The sequence below is a fragment of the Betta splendens genome, chromosome 16 (genome assembly GCF_900634795.4).
Source record: "Betta splendens chromosome 16, fBetSpl5.4, whole genome shotgun sequence".
NCBI classification, from domain to species: Eukaryota; Metazoa; Chordata; class Actinopteri; order Anabantiformes; family Osphronemidae; genus Betta; species Betta splendens.
In genome coordinates, this window is record NC_040896.2 from 7,090,628 (window position 1) to 7,108,779 (window position 18,152).

General features: G+C 45.2%; 2 protein-coding genes across 4 annotated transcripts; one reads left to right on the plus strand and one right to left on the minus strand.

Annotated features, from left to right (window-relative positions):
• Positions 1 to 529: 529 nt before the first annotated feature.
• tbx20 (T-box transcription factor 20) lies at positions 530 to 8,744 on the plus strand. 2 transcript variants are annotated; one of them, XM_029130333.3, is made up of 8 exons: positions 530 to 950; positions 1,694 to 1,928; positions 2,280 to 2,444; positions 2,847 to 2,955; positions 3,945 to 4,103; positions 4,421 to 4,497; positions 5,532 to 5,644; positions 6,035 to 8,744. In XM_029130333.3, exons 1-8 carry the CDS (start codon positions 821 to 823, stop codon positions 6,361 to 6,363), a joined length of 1,317 nt encoding a protein of 438 aa, XP_028986166.1. In that variant the 5' UTR covers positions 530 to 820; the 3' UTR covers positions 6,364 to 8,744. The 2 variants fall into 2 exon arrangements, with proteins under 2 accessions (XP_028986166.1, XP_055359360.1); XM_055503385.1 differs by having other exon boundaries at positions 4,421 to 4,496; positions 5,528 to 5,644.
• Positions 8,745 to 12,235: 3,491 nt separating this feature from the next.
• Positions 12,236 to 17,472, minus strand: herpud2 (HERPUD family member 2). Of its 2 annotated transcripts, none has more exons than XM_055503004.1 (9): positions 17,345 to 17,472; positions 16,286 to 16,671; positions 15,166 to 15,243; positions 14,643 to 14,747; positions 14,335 to 14,480; positions 14,080 to 14,205; positions 13,598 to 13,942; positions 13,389 to 13,500; positions 12,236 to 13,035 (listed from the first exon to the last, which is right to left on the minus strand). In XM_055503004.1, exons 2-9 carry the CDS (start codon positions 16,430 to 16,432, stop codon positions 12,853 to 12,855), a joined length of 1,242 nt encoding a protein of 413 aa, XP_055358979.1. In that variant the 5' UTR covers positions 16,433 to 16,671; positions 17,345 to 17,472; the 3' UTR covers positions 12,236 to 12,852. The 2 variants fall into 2 exon arrangements, with proteins under 2 accessions (XP_055358979.1, XP_028983812.1); XM_029127979.3 differs by having other exon boundaries at positions 14,643 to 14,750; positions 17,345 to 17,471.
• Between the last annotated feature and the right edge of the window lie 680 nt (positions 17,473 to 18,152).

Sequence of the window (18,152 nt, forward strand, 5' to 3'; positions counted from 1 at the left end):
TGGAATTCATTCATCATTTTTTAGATGATTAATAAATAAATTAATAATAGAAAATAAAGCAAATTAATACATGTAGGATTAATCGTTTTCGTTTTTTTAAATAAAACATAAAAAACAAACGTTATCACATGTGGTCTGGAGTCATTACCATCTAAATACTGCAGCTGATTGTTGAACAGCACGTTGGGCAGATGTCGCCAGGAAATTCTGTTTACACTTTGTATTTAGGTTGAACGCGGTGGAACTTCAGGGGGTGACGTGCATGTATTGTGTGTGTCCTTTGTGTTGCATGTTGGTCGTGTCCTGTCTTGAATCTTGACTTGTCATGAAATCAGTCGTCTCCAGCACAGACGCGTTCTTTGCACCTCGGTTCTTGCGCTGGAATAAAAACGCTGACGGCCTCTGGTCATTCAATTGGCTGCTCGGCCTCAGAGCCGCTGCGGGGCAGCGGGAGCGTGACGTGGAACCGGAGGCAGTGATTGGAGGGTGGAGTGGAATTATAAGGGGAGGGCGCGCCGGACCGGAGCTTCCAACGAGCAGCGGCCCCAGATCCGCCACTGCAAAGAGCGTCACAGCAGCGTCCTGCGCCATGAATCCAAGCACGCTTCCAGCGCGACAGTGACGAGCGCGTGCAAAGTGGCGAGGATCCGCGTTGAAGAGCGGACTGTTGGTGCGTAAAAAGTCGACCCGAGGAGAAACTGCGCGTTTTCTTGGCGTGTTGCTTCCCGTCACTGGGAGCGAACCGGGCGGACTTCAGGGTCTCGAGAGGATTTTTGTTCGATTGAACGGGGAATATTCGGGGTCAAGCGGCATCGACGACATGGAGTACACGTCACCCCCCAAACCGCAGCTGTCGTCGCGGGCGAACGCCTTCTCCATAGCCGCCCTGATGTCCAGTGGGAAGTCCAGCAAGGACAAGGAGACGGAGGAGAACACCATCAAGCCTCTGGGTAAGAAAGGCCGGAGCGGCGAACACAACACCGTCTGTTACAACGTTAGACTCCAGGTGAGCGTCCACCTGGACGGGAAACAAACCAAAGCATAGGAGCAGGACCTGTTGGTACATTGAAATATTCAGAGACGCAAATAAAGAACGTGAAGAAAGGATAAACTACAACGAGGGAAATATGAAAATATGCTTAGAAATAAATGTAGATGAACAGTGATGATTGTTTAAAAATAAAAACAAACATTTAGAAATTCTATTCACATCTTGATAAATATGTCACGTTATTTTTTTACATTCTCAATTGACAACTTTTAAAAATTAAACAATCTGAAATGTTATGAATAGTTTTATTAGAGCTAATACATTTTTATTACACGTAAAATGCTTTAAACGTTGTTTAAAGGTTTAAAAAGCTATACGATCTCAACAGTATCGAAATGAATTTGTTTTTATTATCAACTTCTGAAATTTAAAGCTTCATGTTCCTTTAAAAAAAATAACACGAGTAAAAAACATTAGTGTTTTGTTTTCAGCTAACTGAAATAGTAAAAATGCTCATGTTTTGTGTGGACGTGTGCACGTAAATGTCGGATGTACGAGTCTATCAAATGATATTTTTGATCTTTTCCCGTTATTAAACTGTAACCGTTTATCTGACGTAGATCAGGGTGGATAAAGGTAAATGTCTGTACAGTCCCTGTAGTCGTAATTAATTTAATGACTTTTCATGTTCTTGTATGATAGAACAATTTGTGGAGAAGTCCTCCTGTAACCAGTCTCTGGCTGACATGTCCTCTCTGGACGCACACGGGGACTTCAGCGGGAGCGCGCCCGCCGTGTGCACGGAGCCGCTCATCCCCACCAATCCCGGCGTCCCTAGCGAGGAGATGGCGAAGATCTCGTGCAGTCTGGAGACTAAAGAGCTGTGGGACAAATTTCACGAACTCGGTACCGAGATGATCATCACAAAGTCCGGAAGGTGCACAAACGAATCATGACTGCTATGGGTGTTAGAATGAATAGAAATACATAGTGGTATTACATTTTAATTTTTTACTATACAATTACTTCAGTTATTACTGAAGAAATAACAGTATGATAAATGTTCATTACAGAAAAATTGGGGACAAAAAAATAAAAAAATGATAAAGAGTGTTTGGATTTACTATTCAAGAACTTTGTAAATTTAAAATGAAAACACTTTGCTTTTGCATTATTATTATTATTATTATTATTATTATTATTATTATTATTATTATTATTATTATTATTATTATTTATTTATTTATTTATTTTATTTTTTTACACTGCTGTGTCATTTATTCATCAGGAGAATGTTCCCCACTATCCGCGTCTCTTTCTCCGGAGTGGACCAGGACTCCAAGTACATCGTGCTGATGGACATCGTCCCGGTGGACAACAAGCGGTACCGGTACGCCTACCACCGCTCCTCCTGGCTGGTGGCCGGCAAGGCCGACCCCCCTTTGCCCGCCAGGTGGGATTCAGCCCCTGTCCCTCCACATCCAACCTACCGCGAAGAAAGATGCGCGTTTCCGTTTCACCGTTATTTTATAATAATTAATTTAAACTTTCGTAGGTTTAGGATTGATGTTATAATAAAAATTATTTTCTTAAGACTTTATTTCCTAGAAGTTTTTAACGTGATATTACAGACTGGGTAAAAGTAGCGGCACTTAGTCACCTCTGAACTTCTAGCTCACATTCGTTTGAAGCCATCTTGTTGTCGTCGTCTTTCCCTGCATTTATTCGTTTACCTGAAGAAAAACCTGGCTGCTAGGAGCTTCACCTGCAGCCAATCAGAGCCGAGCATGCGGCCTTCACGCGCCTCAGCGCCAACGAGCCCCGCAGACTAACGCACCGCTGTTTGTGCCCGCAGGCTCTACGTCCACCCGGACTCTCCGTTCACCGGAGAGCAGCTCATGAAGCAAATGGTTTCCTTCGAGAAAGTCAAGCTGACGAACAACGAACTGGACCAACACGGACATGTGAGCGCTTGTTCTGCTGCTCTTTGATTCCGTGTCATAAAGCACGCACGCACGCACGCACACCAGTTATAAGCCCCCATTAGTGAAGCTTATATAAAGGATTTAGTGTTGCGTAAATCGACTGTTCCACAAAACGCGTTAACATCACAGCAGCGACGCTTCCAAAGCGTGTCCTTCATAAACGGACAGACGTTCATTATAATTATCTGTGTTGTTAGAACTGTTAATGACGGGATGTCTTGCTGCTCGTACAAAAGCTGCGCCCTGCAAAATTAAGAGTGCAATGTTGCAATGATGGCGTTTTGTGTTTCCATCAGGCATCAAAAAGCCGCTGTGACGTTCTAATTGTTCGCTCGACTCAAGCAAATTGTTCCTCAAATCCTCCTTTTGCCGAAAGTATCATGACAAGCACCGACAGAACAGAAACAAATATCAGAAGAGGAAAAACATTTACCGCGTATCCATCAATTAACCCGCGTCCTGGGAATCAGAGCGTGAGCCGCCACGTTAGCAGCTTCACAAACAGAAACACATGACGTCTTTCATCGCACTTAATTACACTGACAGGTGATTTATTTGTCCTCAGTTTGGTTTTAATATTCTATTTTAAAGAGGTCAATTTAGTTATATAATATATTATAATATAATCCAATAGAAATAATCATTTAGTAAATAGTTTGTGTATTTTACCACAGATCTCAACGTAAAAATAAAGCAAATAATATATTTAAAAAAACACAAGGTATTATAATATGTATTATAAAAAGGCATATTACCACTGCGTTTTTATTAATTAAAGCCAGAATAAAGTGGCAGCAACGAAGCTGGATTGAGCTCAGGTTTTATGTTCTGTCTCTTTTTAAACTCAAACCTTTGTCATTTGCCAAATAATTTAAAATCAAATATATAATGAAGTGCTGGAACCATTTAATTATTTTAAGCCTTTAACTCGTCATGACCCCATGCTTTTCTCTGCTTGTCTTGTGCAGATCATCCTCAACTCCATGCACAAATACCAGCCCCGCGTGCACATCATCAAGAAGAAAGATCACACCGCGTCGCTGCTCAACCTCAAGTCCGAGGAGTTCCGCACGTTCGTGTTCGTGGAAACCGTCTTTACAGCTGTCACGGCCTATCAGAACCAGCTGGTGAGTGACTGGAGGCCTCGCGTTAAGCGAGTTTCCTCTGTGACGTTGACATTCAGAGTTTCTTGTTATTGAAGAAGGAGTTAGAATTAAAATATTAATATGTTTGTATATAAAAAGCAAACAATACAGTGGAAACGCAATTGTTCCGACGAACAAAAATGACTAATTTTAGGTTGCTTGTTTTTTCAACCACTCTTAATATGAAACGTTGATTGGTTTTAAAAACAAAGTCGTGTAAAAGGCGTAGGAGACAAACTGACGCGTGGGACCGGCGGTTCACCGTTAAACACACTGAGCTCGGCTCCGCTGCTTTACAGATCACCAAACTGAAGATCGACAGCAACCCGTTCGCCAAAGGCTTCAGGGACTCGTCGCGGCTGACGGACATGGAGAGGTACAGGGGATTCTGGGTCCGCTGCCGTTAACATGCACAGAGGACGCCTTTAGTAGAAGCTGCCATTGTTTCATGAGATTCAGTATTTGGCTCTAGACACGTTCTTTCTGTATATTTTCATTTTTTCTGATACCCTTTTTACTTTAGTTTCCTTCTCATCATTCACTCCCTGCTTTATTACTGATCTTCCTCTATTTACTGATATTCTTGTGTTTTGCTGTATTGCGGGTGCACACACACCTTTACACTCATTTCTCCCACCAAAGAATTTTAATGGACGTCGCCCAAACACACACTTCTCGTAAAACCTGATTCCGGCACTTTGGCCTAAATCAGCTGACAAAATCAAGCCATCTGCCCATTTCCCTCAATCAAACATCTCAAACAGAGACTGTCGAAACACAGCCAGACAACCCCCCCCCCCCCCCCCCCCACCCCCCCCCCCTTCTTCTCTGTCTCTTTTTTTGCAGGCTGTGAATTAGGCCTGATCAATTGATCTTCAGGGAGCTGCAGAAATCACATTAGTCTGGAGTCGGCCACTGCACTAAAACACACTGTAATTCAATTGGCTGCAGTGACTGATGGAAAGCAGCATGCCCCGCCTCCCCACAGCGCTGCTGTGCATTGTGGGAGTCTGCTGTGGCTTCTGCGCTGGAGGGGCCTGACGCTGATAAAGACACACACATTTGTACTCCTCTGCTGACAGATATTGCACTTTCCTAACCTAATAGGAGGGCGGGAGCTGAGGGGGGGGCGCTAATGTGGACGCATGGCTCTCATGATGCCTGCCCACCCACAAACACACACAAACACACACACACTCTGCCTCCCTCAGCTATTTGTGTCACTGTGTTTGAGAAGTGCTGTCTGACAAGACTCAAATGAGCCAATGCACCGGGTGGAGCGGTGAACGCACGCACGCACGCACGCACGCACGCACGCACGCACGCACGCACGCACGCACAAAACGGTCGGCCCCGCTTGCTGAAGTGAAGAGATTTATTTTGGGGCTCTCTCTTTGGCTTTTGCTGCAGGGAAAGTGTTGAGAATCTGATCCACAAACACTCCTACGCCCGGTCGCCGATCCGGACCTACGCCGGCGACGAGGAGAACCTGGGCGAGGACGGACACGCCGCACACAGCAGAGGTGAGAGACGCCGCGGGCTCTGTAGACACACACACACACGCACGCACGCATGCACGCACACACACCCCCACACACGCACACGCACACACACACACACACGCACGCACACACGCACGCACGCACACAGCTACACACACACACACAGCTACACACACACACACACACACACACACACACACGCACACGCACACGCACGCACGCACGCACGCACGCACGCACGCACACAGCTACACACACACACACACACACAGCTACACACACACACACACACACACGCACGCACGCACGCACGCACGCACACACAGCTACACACACACACACACACACACACACACACACACACACACACACACACACCAGGGCCGTGGGTGACGCTGTGCTGTCCTGCAGGCTCGGCCTTCACCGCCTCAGACAACCTGTCCCTCAGCTCCTGGGTCACCACCACCTCCGGCTTCTCGGGCTTCCAGCACCCGCAGTCCCTGTCGGCCATGGGCACCGGCGCCGCCTCCCTGCCGCACCCCATCCAGGGCTCCCTGCCCCCCTACAGCAGGCTGGGCATGCCGCTGACGCCCACCGCCCTGGCCGGAACCATGCAGGGCAGCGGGCCGTCCTTCCCGTCCTTCCACATGCCGCGCTACCACCACTACTTCCAGCAGGGGCCGTACGCCGCCATCCAGGGCCTGCGCCACTCCTCCACAGTCATGACGCCCTTCGTATGACTGCTCAGCAGGCAGGAGGAGAGGGCTGGACCGGGTGCCCCCCGATCCAGTGCCAGCGGCCTCAGCGCCGGCTAATCACTGCTCATTCAGTTTGTGTCTCCCCCTCTGGTCTTTGTAAATAGTTCACCTGCAGCGCCTGATGTTCGAGAACCAACAAGAAGAGGAATTAGCGTCCTGAAAGCTAATCCAGAAAAAAGACTTAAGGACCTCGAGGTTTCTACAGACTCTTTAGTGACACTGTACAAACACTTATGACCTCAATGCAAACTATTAATGTAGGACCATGAAGGAGCATGTTTGATCCTGCCCTTGAAGAACAGGACTACTTCACATGGTGCTTGGAGTCTGGGACAACGCGAGCAGGAAACGCTGTTTGGAGACGCGCGACGTGCTGGACAACGTCTGAACATTTCAGCATCTCAGCATCTCAGCCTTTGGGCTGTTCAGTGTTTTCTAGCAGAGCGGCCATCAGGTCCACCATGATGTTCAGCTGCATTGTACAGAAACAAATGACACATTAGCCATAAAAAATTTTTAAGGAGAGGAAAAAAAAAAAAAACGCATGCTGTCGACAGTAGACAAACACAAGGAAACTTCACAGGGATCAATATTGGACGAATCCGCTCATTTAGGACAGTGGTGAAAGAGTTTCACTTGCTTTAAAAACCCCAAATCCGTGAAATTTGAGTGTGGATCTGTTGAAAAATCTAAATTTGCGCCACAGAGCTTCGCTGCTAATTCCTCCCTGTTGTCACTTATTATAGAACATTGAAGGAAACTCCTGCAGCCCAAACAGTTTATTCCCCTGAACCACCAGTCTGTGAAACAGGTGATGATCATTCATCTTTGTGTTTGACTTTGAATTCAAGGTTTTATATTTATGAAATTTATTTAAAATGAACTACTTAGTGTGTGACATCAGGCTGAGAAGAAAAAGCAAGCGCTCAGTAAATCTAGTGTAAATACAGACTTTCACGTCGATCAGTTTTTGCAGTAAAGTCAGTTTGTTGATGCATGATCACAGTAGAAATCCACAGTAGAGTGTGACCATTAGGAAGTAAAAGTGTCCTAGTGATCGGCCTCCTAAAAGACTCGCTCACATGAAGTTCACCGACACTATGACTTCATTTGACTCAAATCAGCCACAAGCTCTCTTTCCACTGGAACCAGTATAGAACCAGGCACAACGCATTAGCCACACCTGGTGTTTGGACTGGTGAACTGGGCAGCGTCGATGCTGACTGCAGCTTTTAAGCAGGTCTCACTGAGGTGATGCATGACAGTGTGTCGACAGCGTCCACACCTGCAAATACTGGCTCTGACTTAAATCGAGCAGTGCATGAAGAGAAGTCCAGGTTTCTGCCCGTACAAGTGTCACCAAAACGTTCTGACTGCATTCAGATACAGTGCATTTAGAGTTCAGCAGAAAGTCTCCAACAACTTTTTTCAAGTCAAAACATAAAGATGAAAATTTCTTTTGGTTCTAATGATTAATTATCAGGGAAAATGTAAAATTACATTTACTAATATTTAGAAGCCAAAAAGCATAAGTTACACGTTGCTTACATGTGTTTGCCCTTAATTTTGACAAAACCATTGTAGGAGTGGCTTCAGGTCAACTGATCTGTTCGACTCGCTGCATAAAGAGAACCCTCACAAGCTGAACAATCCGTCTGATTCTGACTCGATGGACCTGTTTAAATGAGCCGTACTGTAAAGGTAAGGGATTGGAGGACTGGTTCAGTGCTGGAGTTACAGGCATTCAGGTCCGACTCACCAGCCTCAGATCTGCATTAAATTCATACATCGGTGCCTGTGAGCGAGCCTCATGCAGAGCAGAGCTGCCTCAGCAGGACGGCTGCTCTGAGGAGGCTCCACCGAGAGTCAACAGTTCAAACAAGCGTCACCCAAAGAATTCCACATCTTCAGCACGAGGCCTGTTGCACTGGAACATGCACAGAAAACTTGCATTTTACAGATTTTACGAGAAAACTCAGTTTTGCTTTGGAAATCAAATGTTTTTGCTGTAAAATAAAAATTTCCTTTTCCCTTTTTACACCATAATCTGAATACCGATTGTGTTCTGGAAATGTCATTGTGCAATATATTTATTTTGCTCCATGGATATAATATGTATGTACTATGCCGCCTTTAAGATAACAGTTATTTGTAAACACTGAGAAATATATATCACCACCCAAATGCTGAGTTATTCTTTTCACTGACTGAATTAATGTTATAGAGACACTGTTTTAAAGTTATGCAGCTTCTAGAATTTTGGAGATTGAAGAATAAAAAAAATACTAAATGCAAAAGTTAATTTCACCCTTTTCGTAAAAAAACAGGCAAATATGGTTTAAAGGCAAAGAACCAGAGCGCGTTTCGGTGCCTAAGTCCCAGTCATTAACATGTACCACATCGCCACCTCGTGTTCAGCTGTTGCAGCACATGCACCTTTATCATGTCTCCTAAAATGAAATATTCCAAAGCCTTAAAACAGGTAAAAAAAACCTTGTAATTATTTTACTTTTACTTGAGCAGAAATCTAAAATGTATATAAATACATTTAATAAATGAAGACTGAATTCTCAGCAAATGTATGCAAAGGAGAACATCTAACTAATGAATTTTTAAAATTTGAAAACTAAGCATAAAGAGTCTTTTAATTATAAATGTATTAAGAAAGCATTAATGGATATGATTTCGTTAATGGAACTCTGAGGATGCTCACACAAAGGTTTGCGGAATGGAGTTAAAGCAACCAAACGTCTGTCTCGAGGGCAGAAGTACTCAAATTAAAATATATTGACTGTCAGAAGTTGATAGGAGGAACTAAAACTTGCTCAAATCACGTCTTCAGGTCTCTGTGAAGTGATTTCTCCTTGCAGGAACTTTAACATCATCAATTAAAGGCTTCACGCCTCCTCTTGGAGCAGGAGCCACTCGAGGGTCAAACTCAGACGACTGATGCAGCGACGACTCCATGTATCTATGACTGACTGGAACACACACCAACGCCATGAAGACGCCGCGTTGCGTACAGATGCACACACTCAGCTATGACAGGAACACGGAACCGCTGGAGGCATCGGACGCCGGGCGTTCGAACCCAATGAGCGTGTGTCAGCATCACCGCTGCCTTGTCTGAGTCTGGGATCGCGTCTGCTGAGACAGTGACCTCACCGTCCTCGCTACTCACCCACCAGACACCAGCAAGTGATTACTGACGCGAGGCACGTGTGGCATTAATGTTTAATACGGGAGGAAATGAGCTACGAGATGAAACACTGATCAGTCAATTTATCAGTTTGACTTGTAGTTGGATGAAAACAAGTATTTATATAACTTCCATGTGCTTTGATCAGGTGTGGCTTATGGACACACACACACACACACAAAACACAAACACACACACACACACACACACACACACACACACACACACACACACACACACACACACACACACACACACACAGTCTATCACCAGACCCATCACCGCAGACAAACTGACGGATCGATGGCTGGACGTTAGTCACTGTTTCACCAGGAAGAAGGCCCCACTTCTGCCCTGATAAGAATCGGTTGCATCCTTCGAAAATAAATAAATAAACAAATAAATAACATCCAGTGTGGCTGTAATTGGATTAAAGGGAGAAGGGAAGGGCAAGACGAGCCCCGTGAGGTATGGCCTTCCAAATTGGAGCCAACAGTCAGGCCAGAGAGTCCATTTTGGGGCATAATTTACACAGTGAGGAACATGAGTTGAATCTAATGTCATTTCCATCAATTTTGCATTTTGGCCCTTTTTTCCGCCCCTCTGGCTTTTAGCGGTCGTTTGAATCGTCTGGCGGAGGACAGCCAGCGAGCACTTCAATGTCGGAGCTGACGTTCAGCAGCAGCAGCAGAGTGAGAGGTGGTTCTTTATGGCGCAGTGACCGGCTGCAGCACGGCAGGCGGCGTCCGGCGCTGCAGCGTCTTCCAAACGGCTAACAATATGCTAATAGGCTAAGAGCACAGAACGGGCCCAGACAAGCCACTTAATGGATGCTTTATCTGCAGGTCAAGAGTCTCGTCAGCTGCAATATCCCCGGACAAGATGTGCCAAGGCAAATTTAGCGATAAAGTGCTTTTAACAAACAGGCCACAAAGTGCCTCCGGGAGGACAAAGGACACAATCACACAGAAGAGCTTGTGGTGAAATGTGAAACCTGTTGGCAAACAATGGGAAAAATTATTTCAGGGCAAATATACCTTGAAAGGACAGTTGCCTGAGGACAAACAGATGACAGACAAAGCAATTGTACTTCCTGCCCACAAACAGCTGGACTTTTTTTTGCTGACGGGACCAAAACACAAATGTGTTCTGACGTTAAGGCTGAAGCTGCAGCTTCCAGATACTCAGAGAAGTAACTATACAATTGTTCTAATTTATGGAAATAAAGTATCAACTACATGTCCACTGCATTCCACAGTACATAAAGAAGGAAAGTGCCATTTCTAAGTACCTTTGTACCTTTGTCAAGTGAACTGAGTGCATCAGCAGCCTGAGCATCGGATCATTCAACCACACTTCAAACTTCTAGTACTGCTGAATTGTCAGGTCCGATCCAGTCAGACAGAGTCAAGATAACGGTGTTAATCACATCTCATCATTAGTGGAATTTGTACAGTTTCCTTTCAGTGTCAGTTGCAGGAAATTTATTAAGCATTAAAAGATATTGTGTTTGCCACACGCCTGAACCTGGAGCCAGACGGATCCTGGGTTACTGAGGAGTTCTGGGTTCTGATACGGCCCTGGCCCGTTTCAAACCTGCAGCTCCTGCGCTGAGTCGTCAAACACAGCTCAAACACAGACGTGTAACTGGGCTGCTGTTGCTCTTTGAGGCTGTACTGGTCCCCACACGGTGCCACCCTCCCTCTCTCTCCTGACGAATGACTCCAGCTGCTTTATCTCCACGGTGGCAGGTGTCCAGCTCAACCGCTGCCTCTCTAATAACAAGGTCTGATCGCAGGGAATCAGGGAAGAGCCGGCTGCATAACAAGGACTTATTATGATGATGAAATGTCCTACAAGGGCCCAAACACCCTCTTAGAGAAATCTCTCCCTGCGATAAGCGGTGGCAAACCCTTGCCGTGGGGACCGGGGAGGAGGAGGGATCTAACCCGATTGGATCGGTGGATCGGGACGGGGGGTACGTAACAAAATCAAATAGCCGTCAAGCCGCTGTCATGCATAATTAATTGGGCCTGCTACAACCAGCTACACAAAAATCCATGGTCATTTGATTAGAGGGTTTTGGAGGACTCTCTGAAGTGCATCACTGTCTGAGCTGCTTCCCCACTCACCTCTCTAACTGTGAGGAGAGTGTCAGTGGTGCAGGTCTGCGTCTGCCGGAGGAGGAGCAGGAACCAACTTCCCACCCCTCCTCTCAAAACTCAAGGACAGTTTGACTCCCAGAACCTACAGAGACGTACAGGATCAATCACAGAGCAGCAGGACGGCAGGACACCCGACTGACTCATCGAACCATGAGTTCAGATAGAACACACAGAAATGTTTTCCTGTAATTTAAATGTTTCTCAATCTGGAGGTCTGGGGTACTGATAATTATGACAATAAAACTGTCTGAGCACCAGACGTCCTTTTAAAATAAGCTGTGACACAAATATTTGGTGTTCCTGCCTTACTAGAAAACTCCAATGTGATCTAAGGGTGAACCTCCTCCTATTCAAGGATTCAAGGACATCCGGTCCTTCCTAACTCAAACTATGTCTCAAAGCAGAGCTACTGTAATACAAGTGAATGCTGCCACCTTCAGGACACAAAACAAACTACAGAGGACGGATTTCAAAGGAAAACAAAGTCAAATGATAGTATTACTTTTTATTGAAAAAAGCATATATCCAGGAATTAAAGATGCATATACTTATGTGTAAATAGATAATATTTAGATACACAAAGTGACAAAACAATCTGCTTCAGTAGCTGCAATGTCTTTATGCACGTCATATGTGCATAGATGAAGATCTCTGCAGAGATGCAGTTTCAGGAGCTGTCAGTCTCCCAGTTTTAGCGAGGTTAATGTCGATCCCTCATTTCGGTCCACGTTCAAAGAGTTTTAAAAGCACGACCGCATCACGGCTGAAATAGGAAGACGGCTCCCTCCACCCCAACGAATGAACTCACAACCCATGAGTGGAAAATGTAAAAAACATCAGCTGTTTGCACAGTGTAGTATTTAGTAAATGTTCCTTTAGTCTCCTAAATCCTGGCTGAACTAACCCACCTGCCTTTTAAACTTCGCTGTAGCGGGGTTTAAATATGGAGGTTTGCTGGCGGCATGAAGGAGGATAGCAGCATAATCTTCACAGCCTCCACAAAAGGCGTTTGACTGGTTCCGTAGGTTGGTAGGTTGTTGAGTTGAGAGGAAGGTTGACATGTCTGTAGAGGGTTACCTGCTGGTGGGATCGGGGGGGTCTGACTAACTAGTTGAGCTGGTGGGGCCGTCCCTCTGGGATGAGCGAGGTGAAGAACGTGCTGATGAAGGACCACGCGGTGGTGAGGAAGCTCGGCTCGGGCAGCGCAGCGGGAGCTTGGGCCGGGTCCTCGGGGACTGCAGCTCCCTCCTCACTGCCATCGTCCTCCATCCCCTCGTCCATCAAACGCTCCTGGGATGGACAGATACAGTCATTACTACCGAGAAGCAGATCACGACTGGCTCAGAGGCCGAACTGTACGTAGCCTCATCATCTCCAGCTGAGCGGCACATTTTAAGCCCTAACAACCGGATTTCACATTTATAGCTATCATCCACTGAAAATAACTACAAATGAGAAGTAGTGCAGAATACAGAACCGTACAGAATACGTTTAGACAAAAGCAGATAATCTGTGTAGTTCCTGTCTCCTGTTGTAGCATATCTGGAATCTAATAAAACACCAGCTGCACTTTGTAACAGGCTTCATGATGTAAGTTTGAGGAGTTTTATTTTCATTTCATGAATTTGAGGATTTGAGCTCACCATTTCCTGAATGTCCAGATGTCCCTCTGCGTCTTCCTGAGGAACTCTGTCCCTTTCACCTCCTTCACGGTTCTGCTGCTCCATCCTGAAGGGAAACCACCCTGCCTGGTGCCTGGTCAACGTCAGCATAACGGTTTAATTTTAAACATGTGTGGAGACGTGGATGTCAGGACTGATTATCTGCTGTTGAAAGAATCTGCTGCACTCACAGGTAGACAAACAGCATGGCACCAACCACCATGACAAACCGGCTAAAAGACGAATAGAAGTACACGATGCTGAGCAGGACGCCTGCACGGGACACGGTGTACAACCAGTCCAGCCAATCACGGTTGAGCTCATCGTCGTTTAGCACCGCACCGCCCTGTGCGTTCATCTGGATGTTGGGGTTGGCCGGACGGTTCTCAGGTAAGGGGTTGGGAGCTGGGTTAGGCCCAAGAGGGGGCTGCACAGCATCGTTGGCCTGAGCTGGCTGAAGAGGGGAGGAGGAGGAGGAGGAGGGTGACGGAGGAGCCACGGTGGCTGAGGGCTGAGAGGCAGCGACTGCTGCTTGGCTAAAAGGAACAGAAAATGTAAAAGATCAGAAAACAACTCAGTTAAAGTTGCATAGCAACAAACCAGAACTTCCCCTGAGTGTTTAATCATGTGCCATTACTCTTTATCACCCTGATACGGTAACACTTTGACTTACTACTGCAGGTAGTACTGGCGTGCATACATCTGCTGCCACCACAGCATCTGCATGGGCAGGTACGCTGGGTGGGGGGGCATGTTGCCAGGTAGGCCTCCTTGTAGAGGAACCTGGGCTGCTTCTGGCCTGTAGAACAACAACAGGCCTCAGACTCATTTTTACTTTTCACTATGTATAAAGAGAATTATATTTATAGTTGGAAGTGTGTGTAGTATCGTCTGACAGTGTGAACGGTGTGTGATAACTCAGACTTACCACTGAGGGACAGTCGCTGGGCTCTGAGGCTCAGACTGGGGAAGGCCCCCCCGATACCTCAGCCCATCATAACCTACTGGCACTGAGGAGGAGGACGGAGCCGACTGACTGTCCTGACCTGGTGTGGAGGCAGCGCTGTCTGACAACTAAACCATGAACGAACCACACATTCAGATGATATGACTCAAACGTAATGTCATGTCCTTCTATTATTTTGTTCATCATTTAATAAGCTTCAACCACAAACAACAAAGCTGTAAACAGAAACTGTGGCTCCCAAGAGTACAGGCGGTGGTAGAAATACTCACGCTGGAGTCAGAAGCAGAAGCGCTGGCTGTGGAGGGGCTCCGGGGCACAGGTGAGGCCGGGGGACTGTGGGAGGTACACACTAGGTGCATCATGTGGTATTCATCCTGCTGTGGGTCGACAAGAGTCAGGACACGAATCAGAAACACAGGAAGAAGAGGAAGAGGACGAGCAGTAACAGAACAGAGACCAAATGAATGACAGAAGCTAAGAGCCATTGGATCCATGTGGAAAAGGCCAGAATTTCAACACAATACTCATCCGTTGTTAGTAAAACAAAGCGCATCAGCTTTTGTTCCTGAGGCAGCGGGTTCACAAACTACATGTCAAAGACACACATGAATGTACACACACAAAGAACTTTAAATGGCCAGAGATAAAGGGAAAGTAATCAGAGAACTAAATGGAGATGAACTTTGTGGAGAGATGCTGCTTCTAACACATGTAACCTTAGATCAGACACGAGCTCACGATGCTGAACGCTGCTACTTGTCTTTGTTTATTGGTTCAAAATAAAAGCTTCACCTTATTAAGCACATCTCTGAGCTGCAGGTGGTCTTGAAGGAGTCGTCCTAAATACACCAGCCGTTGGTCCTTGGACAGCTACAACATCACACGGTGAGAGAAATTATCAGTATTAATAAAAGCATGTGATAGAAAACCTGTATGTTTTTAAACAAACCAAGTTCACACGTCAACGTTTCTAGACTACGTTTCAGAGGTCAAGAATGAACCAAACTAAACCATTTTATTCACACAACTAGGGGCTATAGAGTAAAATGTAGGTTTGTCTATTGTGACAGAGAATTGTCTTTTTTTAAGTTTCAGAAGGATCTGATCAGAATACAGAACACGGACCCAGTGCTTTGTTGTGGTGGTTACACTTTCTTTTCATGTTTGTGTGTGTGACTTGTTGTTAGTCAAAACAGAATCTAAAATGAAACTTGCTGAGGCAGAATGTGATGGACTGTGTTGGTCTTGAAGAATGTGATCTGAAACCACAGTAAATTCCTCAGTATTCGACTTTTAACTTGAACAAACATAACAACCAGGCAAATAAATCACTTAACAAACAACACCCTGTTCCCTGTGTATGACAGTAAACTGGGAGATGGTATTTCCGTGTGCCTGCAGCGAACAGGTGACCTATTTTACACAAACCAAAACAATGCACCTGTAGCAGCTCCATTACTCAGAATGAAGGCAGCTGCATTGTTTTATGTCATATGGCTGTTTATCTGGTTACAGAAGTGGTGAGGATGACGTTTCCTCTGTTGCACCAACATAACGTGAACATGAATTCAAGCTGCCATTTGCTGTATTTGCGTTTCCTTGACCTTATTAACAGTAAATAAAAAAGTCTTTGCTGGACTTCAGACTGAATCACAGAAATAACGTTTGCTTTGGACTCAGATCTTTTTTGTTATTTTGTCAGGTGCTTAAGTCACAAAGCTAATAAATATATATTAAACTATTCTGAAACTAAACTTAATTGCTACTATGTGCTTTTTGAAGGTTTTAGCGCACAATCGATGCATCTAGTCAATTGTGTCAAAACAAATCTGCACAATTTCATCAAACAATTCAACAAATCCACATTACAACATTTGAATAATATTAACTTGATATGAAACAGGATAGTTACCGGCTTGCTGGGGTACACGTTGCTGATGTGTCTCTTCAGTCGCTCCACAGTCCAGTTCAGAAAGCAGTTAATGGTCTGGTCTTCGTACTTCTGGTTGGAGGCCTTCAGGACCAGGGTTACAGGACTATCAGCTGCTCCAGAGTCCATGGCTCATATTACTAGCAGTGTGGGCTCTGTAGAACCTGATCACCCACTACCACCGCTCACGACCCGCCCCACGAAAAACCTTCCTCAAATCCTTTTCATTCTGAAATCAAAACATCTGCAACAGTCCCTGCAGTCTGACGGGACGCCAGGTTCTGCCTCTACAACATCTGCCTCACACCAGCTGCTGTCATCCAGCTGCCAGCGAGGTCTCTTCTGAGAGGAGTCTTCCTGGATTCCTGCTGGAAACAAACAGAAACAGTGTCTATCGCCCAGTGTAAAGAGACTGCAGTAGGTGTCCAATAATAATCACACTGTTTAAAATGCGATGTTATGTCTTTTGTACAGGTTTAATGATACACAAGCAAAGACGTTGTTATTCCATTCACTTCATTCTCATTTGTTACTTCATTGATTCGTTAAGTGACTTATTTGGTGATTTTAGACTCCCAGATCCTAAATGTGGACCGTGACTGCTACAGGACCGTGTGAATGTCTGTCATTCGCAGATTAACGTCTGAACCGGGTCGCGGTTCGTTCTCGCTTCCTGAGAAGCTACCTGGCGAGTTGCGCCATATTTACAGTAACCTGCCAAAACAGAGCTGCTCAGCGTCACTAACCCCGCGTCGCGTTGAAGCTGTGGACACGCAGCCACCTCGGATAACTGCGCTGTTTACCAGCAGGACGGAGCAAAGACAGAACCAGCTCCGGGAGCGAAAAACACACAAGCAGCCGCTTGTTTATATGTTACACCCACCGTGAAGCCACGGTGACAGTTAGCTAGTCGGCTAACGCTAAACCCGCTGTTAACGGAAGCTGCGGTAAAATACGTGTCCTCACACTGACAACACGCTAAACGGTGTATATGTGTGAAACAAAGACGGTTTATCGGCTCCCGAAGCTTTAAACGTTTACCTTTTTACTCTTCTAGCACCTTTGTGGCTACGTCCTGACTCGGCTCCCCTGCCTTGTTGTTGTAATGTCGGGTGTAAAACCGGAAATACGTCATCGCTCTCTTACCAACAGCTGATCGGACAGAGTTTTTAAAATATTTTAACACATAAAAACTATTAATAATGCATACAGAAGCAAAACCCGAACCATTATTTTTTATTTAAAATGAACAAAGATCAATGTTTCAGAGCTAACTAGCTACATGACATCAGGGGCTTCGATGCTCTAAAGAATCTGTGGACTTGTGAAAGCAAGATTCCAGTCACAATCTGACCTTAACATTCATTTCCACAGCATTGTGGCGTCAAAAACTGAGTGCTGACTCAGTACTGACTGCAAGATAGAGAAAGTATGAAACACAGAAGAGAGAACAACAGAAAGACAGAAAAAAGGAGAGAAAGAGAAAGTAAGAAAAACAGAAAAAGAAAGAAGGAATGACAAATAGAGACAGAAAGAGAAGCTTAGACAATAAGAGAAAGATAGAGAACAAAAGAGAAGCAAAGTTGAAAAATGTTTGTAATGTTTGCAAGGACAGTATTCACCAGTGTCCTGAACCATACACGTGTTTGCACAAGTGGCAGGGTCAATGTCTTCCCATGTCTAAGTAATGTACATGTACATAAACGTTTCAAAACAAAAAATGTTGGTAAAAAATGAATTAATTAGTAATGACAATAAAAAAAAGACCCAAGTACACTATAAAGAGGTCACATTTTGAGATGAAAGATAAACGTGTAGGACAAACACTTGAGTAACAAATAATGTGAAG